At 32.9% G+C, this 6,815-nt stretch overlaps 1 protein-coding gene across 2 annotated transcripts; it reads right to left on the bottom strand.

The window, feature by feature from the left end:
- On the bottom strand, positions 1-6,485 carry LOC123669209 (protein FAM92A). Of its 2 annotated transcripts, XM_045602835.1 has the most exons (8): positions 6,419-6,485; positions 5,850-6,009; positions 5,320-5,469; positions 1,952-2,176; positions 1,796-1,834; positions 1,608-1,727; positions 1,230-1,340; positions 1-106 (listed from the first exon to the last, which is right to left on the bottom strand). In XM_045602835.1, exons 2-8 carry the CDS (start codon positions 5,997-5,999, stop codon positions 47-49), a joined length of 855 nt encoding a protein of 284 aa, XP_045458791.1. In that variant the 5' UTR covers positions 6,000-6,009; positions 6,419-6,485; the 3' UTR covers positions 1-46. The 2 variants fall into 2 exon arrangements, with proteins under 2 accessions (XP_045458791.1, XP_045458792.1); XM_045602836.1 differs by lacking the exon at positions 1,796-1,834.
- Positions 6,486-6,815: the final 330 nt, after the last annotated feature.

The raw sequence follows: 6,815 nt of genomic DNA, 5'->3' as shown, positions 1-6,815 counted from the left end.
TTGATATTCATACGCATATTTATTTAACTTAAAATTACAAAGTGCATTAACGTGATTCTGTTTCTTCAGAAGTACTATGATCTTCATCTTCAGTGACATCGGAACCCTGATAATATAATAACATAGTATTTTTATTTTAATACTAACATAAGCGTCTTGATTTATTTAGCATACAAAACAGGAACATAGCTCAAGCTTTGTCCAGCAGGCGGACGTGTTTCCGAATTCATAAAACATTTTGAATTTTATTAGGCCGTGTTAGGTCTTAACAATCACTGAAGTAAACCTGACATATATGAACTTGCCAAAGATTTATCGAGTGAATACTGGTCAAGTTCGAAATTAACAATGACTGTAAATGGCTTTGTTACTTAAAATTAAATACGGAAAGTTGTAAAACGTAAGGATTATTATAAGTATATATATTCGGGCTATTGAAGTGACATCAAATGCTCATATTATTTAACTGTACCTAATATTTGTGGGTTGACTTATGATAATATTGGGAATACTGAACTGATTTTAAAATTCCTTTTGCTTTACTTTTCTGAGTTTCGTAATATGTTGTGTTTCATTTTCGTAATAATGAGTTTTAAGTTAGAAAAATATAAATCAAGTTCGATGATAAACCACTAACACTACGGCCGCTTACGTTGACGTAGGTATAGGTAATGTTAACGATACGCGCTTCGCTTCAGCCTGTAATATCCCACTGCAAGGCATATGCCTCTTTCCTCATGTAGGAGAAGGATCAGAGCTTAGTCCACCACGCTGCTCCAATGCGGGTTGGCTGATATATTCCCTACCATGAGAAACGATCGCTATCATGTGTACATGATAACAACCGGGAGCGAAGGCTTAACGTGATCTCTGAGACACGGTGGGGAGACCAACAAGAACTGCAGAAACACGCGGACCACGGCAAATATCTATATGGCCAATACAAATGTTTGGCATGTGCGGGGATCGAATCTGCAACTTCCAGCGCATCAGCCACAAACCAGTGTTGTGACGGTTGCGCCAACGCGGCATCGCAAGGTATAAATGTTAAGCGATGCATTAATACAATGCTCTATAAAAATAAAAGAGAAGTAGATGTAAAAGTCTGCGACATCTTCATATCATCATCATCATCATCATATCTATCGGGGGTAACCGCATTGGAGTCATTTTTTTCCATTTCTTAATTTGTGAAGTTATATTTAATTACTAATGTAAGGTAATGTTACCGATGTTTCGTCATCATCTTTAGATGAAGAATGACTTATTAAAGCAGCCAAAGAGCTTGACCTTCCTTTGCCAGCTGATGTATTTTCTGGTGAACGAATTTTTCCCAGATTCTACAAAAATATTAACAGCTTATTAATTGAAGTGCCTAAAATTTAAAACTATATTTCAAAATTTCATTCACAAGTTCATTTGATCAAAATTTTTTAAAAATTTATTGTTTTTGTTTTTTTTTTTCTACTTATTTATTTCAATTAGTTGAACCTTAATTCATGCCAACTTCCGAGATAAAAGTAAAACGAAATTGTTAAACCTACTTCTGCCTTTAGATTTTTTACTTTTATACAATTAGATTTTCACTAATAGACCAAGGCGTTTACCATTGAGTTGTCATCCCTTATCGGCGATTGTTGATTCATAAGAGATGCAATAGATGACGATCTCGCTGATATACCAGTACTGACTTGCTTTTCTGGCGATCTTAGTTTTCTTTTGAAATTCTAAACGTTAAAAAAACTTTTTAAAAATATTATTGAAATTTTACACATTAACGTAAAATAATATTTACCGTTTGTTCCTCTTGATCTGAAAGACCTGTTACTAAGAGCTTATGGAAAAAACAAATTTTCATATCATCAATATATAAAACCTTTATCAATGTAAATATTATGCATATTATTTTTACTTAAATATTCATGTATGAGAGACATGGTAAATTTTTTACCTCCAAATCAGCTTTTTCGTTAATATTAGCAATCTGTTTATAGGCGACGGTGAGCAATTCCACTGCTTTCGAGTGGAATGTCATCTCGATCATCACGAAGTCCGAGAGCAGAGTCTTAAGCTGTTGAAGTTTGCGTCTTTCAAAGAATTCCGTTTGTTCGCTTAGACTTTTAGCTGTGCGGGACATTTCCGCTGAAGCTTTTATTAGTTCCGATTCGGCGTATGTCTAGTCAAAATTAATATATCAAATAATAAGTATAAGAAAGAAGTAGACACCTAGTTTTAAGTTCTTAGTTTATTTTTATTTTGTTTTTCAATAGGCATACTACATCATTGCAGTAGTGCCGAAGTGAGGTATAGTTCGCGTCATGTAAAAAGAACGCTGAAAGAAACTGGAGGGGGTGCGTTTGCGCATGGGTATACTCGCGCACAAGTACTACTGTTTTATTTTTTAATTAGGCTTTCACTCGCGGCTTCGTATAATGGTTATTGGTAGGTACATTAAAAAATACTAGAAATACCAGTGCGAATTATTCGGACTAAATAAGTATAATAATTATCACTTTACAAAATCACAATTTTTTTTTTAAACAAAAGCAATAACAATTTTTTTTAGTTATTGAAATGTCGTATTCAAAAATAATAATTATCTGTACTCTCGATAGTCGTATCTTAATAGTTTTTATGTGTTTAAAATGATAAATTGATAATTGTTTTTTAGTGAAATAAATAGTAAATGGAGAATTTTGTAATTTAAAACTTTTGTGCGCGATAATAATTTGAGTCGACGTCGAACTGTCAACCGCTGTCAACCAATAGCACACCGGCAAGCATGCGACACATGATAAACACTCCCGTCCCCCTACCCCGTACCACCAAATAGACCGATAAATCGCTTCTGCGCAGCTTCAAGGCCAGCGTTCTTTTTACATGACGCGAACTATATCCTTAGATAAGAATATACCTAATTATGAATCATTACATAGTATAAAACAAAGTCGCTTCCCGCTGTCCGTATGCTTAGATCTTTAAAATTACGCAACGGTAATCCGTTGACGTGATTTTCCTTGGTAAATAGAGTAATTCCAGAGGAAGGTTTATATGTATAATACACGCACAATATAGTAGAGGAACACTGATAGTTTTAGCAACCGTGCGAAGCCGGGACGGGTCGCTAGTTGACAATAATTTAATTCAAACATAATTATTAAACAATGTCATTAACTTATATTAGATTTATTATATGTGTTGATAATTTTTGGAGATATCTCTCTCTTGGAAGATTTAGGTACTACTACATTAAACTTTTAAGATTCGTAAAAGCAATGTGGCCTAAATGCTTGTAATTTAATAAGAACAAATAACAAAACACATTATTGTTAAAAGCGATTTTATTGAGTCGAACTTTAAATTTCATTGAAGTAATAATAATCAAGTCACTCTTCGTAAAGTTATTGTTGTGTAAACAGCTGTTGTTGTAAGTTGTAGTATTTAAGTAGGTAGGTACTAGTGATGTGCCGGATCGTCATAAACCGCGGATACGGATCCGGATACGGATATTTACTGTCAAGATCCGCAGATACGGATACGGATACGGATCTTTATTTACTCACTCAATTGGTGTCGGCGCGTGACCTGAAAACGATAGTTAACGTCACGTCCGCCGTGATGACGTGTAGGACAAGTTTCAACTTGCATTGCGCGCATATATTTTTTTGTTTACCGACATCCAAAAAAGGAGGAGTTTCTCAATTCGTCTGTATTTTTTTATGTATGCTACCTCAGAACTTTTTACCGAATGGATCGATTTCGATGATTCTTTAACCGAAAGGTGGTGCGTGTCACGTGGCCCCATTAAAATTAAATTGAGATCTAACAAGTACTTTTCAAGTTATATCTAATAATAAGAATTTACTGGACAATTTTTTCGTCGATTTACGTTTGTATTATAAGGCATAACTTTTCACTGGGTTCACCGATTCTAATAATTCTTGTTTTGATGTAGTTTCGTTTAAATTTGATCGTGATATAATGAGTAATCTTTGATGACGTGTATTTATGTAACGGTGCGTACGCGTCGTTGTCGTGACTTATTTTTTCGTTAAGGCTATTAGTAACTACTTCGGTTCGAACTATATTATAACGTACTTACAATTAGCTATATTATCCAGTAGAGGGCAGTGCCAGTTTATTGTTTATAAATAATTTTTATAATTCTTGATTTAATCGAAAGCTGATGTTAAATGTCTTGTGGTCCCATTTAACTTTGATCGAGATCTGATAACTACTTTTGTAATTCAAGTTGGTTTTTTTTTCGTTTGCTAGAAACACAATTATTTAGCAAACAGGTAAAGGAAACGTCGGGTATCTAAAAAGCTTAATAAACTGCGATAAAATTCGAAAAAGTTGTTTTAATAAAAAGTTATTTGTTTTCCATTTTCTTATATTTGTAAAAATAATATCATATTTTTCTATGTGTAATAGTGATCTTATAAGATATTTGATTTAGTATCTTTGAGTTCTATACTATTAGTATGGTAACGTACTAGAATATATGTTTGCAATTAAAGGTGTCAAGTATTTGATTTTAAGAAATCGAAAATTACTCTGAATGGTTTTTTTTTTTAAATTATACTACTTAATCACATACTCGAAGTTATTATGCAGCATTTTATCCTATCAATTGAATTTGAAAATTAATAAAAGATCCGATAAGATAAGATATCGTAATTTATAACTGCCGTATAAATTAAACGGGATTTTTTTTTATGTCACTAGGTCGGCAAACAAGCGTACGGCTCACCTGATGGTAAGCGATTACCGTAGCTTATAGACGCCTACAACACGAAGCATCGCAAGCGCGTTGCCGACCCAATCCCCAATCCCCCCAGGAGATCGGACGGAAGACGGGATCTCTCGATATTGAGGCTACAGCATTCCCTTCGTGTGTCAGTAGAAATTCTTAGTCCTTTTTGGATATTTTTAAAATAACTGTAGTGTAAATAATTACCACGTATTTTTCGGTATTTTCATAGTTTTATAAGACCTTGATAAAACTTAACATATTATTATTGACCTAAGTTTTACTGATTGAAATATATTACCTTTGTGTAACTTATTTGACAGGGCATAACGTAACTGACGAGGAATATTTTAAAGCAAAAAGTAGTACCTATACCTACCTATATCGGTACTTACTTCTAGGATAGGATACTAACTATGCTTATTTGTAATGGTTTCTTTTAACAAATAGGCATTGCATAATTTGTAGTGCGTTAAATATTTAGTATTGCTAAAGTTTACTACGTATATCTATAATATATACCAAACAAAGTACATATATTGTAATGAAAAAATCAATAAACGTACTATTTGCTGCCTATTGAAGGGTTGTCTTTCTTTAGCCTTGTCTAATACTTTTTTCCTCGACATTTCTTTTTCCCTTACGTTCATAGTGTGCTTCAATTCCTCCCTCGCATGCTTACAGATAGTTTCATATTGACAAAGCTCTCCTATAACCTGTGGAAACAATATCAAGATCGTACCACTACATGTCACCAGAAAAATGAAATATAAATACACGTTTCTATTTATTATCTAAGTGGGATTGAATTTTTTAAAGATTTTAGCATTCAAAATGTTTTTTTTTTATAATGTAAATTACTACGTATACTAAGCTGGCTGACCTTTTAGGTTTTACCTACTTAAATAACTTATATATTGTTTAAGAAACTTATTCAGATTACAATGAAAATTGAAAAACAAATAGCTATACTAATTCAGCATCTTCATTTACCAACTACAACAAAGATTCTTATATATAGAAAAAGTATACCTATAACTATACAAGTAGGTAAAATAGCTTAAAAAATGCATTCCAGTGAATTCAGATTTGGTACCTTAGCTTCTAATCTTTGAACTTCACAGTTTCGGTACTCTTCGATTGCTGTAAGAGTTATGGATAAATTTTCAAGGCCAGAACTCAGGGACTTGTTAACGATTTCATTATTGGAATACTCCTTTATTACTTTGGCTAGTTCATCGCCCATGTCACGTAATCTGAAAATAATGTATTTTATCCGATTTTTTCGTGTGTGTATGAGTTTAGTGTGGTTTTTTTATAGCCTAAGTTATAACCAGGTATACAAGCTACATGGATATCTATAATCACGCAAATTGTGCGTTTACGTTAGTTCTATTTGATCGCGTTTAACATTATTATTTTTCGGTCATCGACTAGTATAAACAGTAATTCAGTGGCCGTATTAGCAGAACTCTAGTAGGGATCCTCCTAGAAGTTATAAAAGTCGTTACGATTAGCCACATTCGGTTTCTACCGCATAATAGTCATGGTTTACCTATTTTAAAATTTATGATAATGGGTGTATTCATTGTGCTTCTAGAGCAAACAATATTAATTCGGAAGATAAATAGCTATCAAAGAATACGCCGACAAAGTTCAAGTTACTTAATAAATTTTGTTGCACGGAATGGTCCATGAGAATGGGTCAGACGTCAATATTTCGTCAAAACAGAACCAGTATTACAGTCAGTATAAAAATTGTTTTGGTCACAGAAGCATATGTAATACGCAGGTAAAAGTATTTGTTTCAGAAAAATATTCAATGTATAAAAATTGTCCTACTACGATTTATGCTACACTTTTATTACATATAAAAACGTTTTTCTGTTTCATTGTAGTATATTTAATAAATTTACTATAATTTATGTTACCTAGCCGTTTTTCTTGTATAATTACCAAAACCGACACATAATTCACCAAAATTTTTTTCTACATTAGTTATGCGATCTTGAATGAACTTAGCCTGTTGTTCATAGCTTATGGAATGCGAATTTTCTCCTCT

Source organism: Melitaea cinxia, chromosome 3 (genome assembly GCF_905220565.1).
Source record: "Melitaea cinxia chromosome 3, ilMelCinx1.1, whole genome shotgun sequence".
Lineage (NCBI taxonomy): Eukaryota > Metazoa > Arthropoda > Insecta > Lepidoptera > Nymphalidae > Melitaea > Melitaea cinxia.
Note: the sequence above shows the minus strand (reverse complement) of the source record. Positions and strands in the feature narration are given on the sequence as shown.

Bases quoted from the DNA above. Each gene is read 5' to 3' on its own strand.
- LOC123669209 (XM_045602835.1), bottom strand. From the start codon at position 5,999: ATGGGCGATGAACTAGCCAAAGTAATAAAGGAGTATTCCAATAATGAA. The intron at 1,835-1,951 runs GTAAAAAATTTA...TTTTTCCATAAG, and splicing joins ACGAAAAAGCTGATTTGGAG to CTCTTAGTAACAGGTCTTTC. The intron at 107-1,229 runs GTAACATTACCT...TTATATTATCAG, and splicing joins AAGATGATGACGAAACATCG to GGTTCCGATGTCACTGAAGA.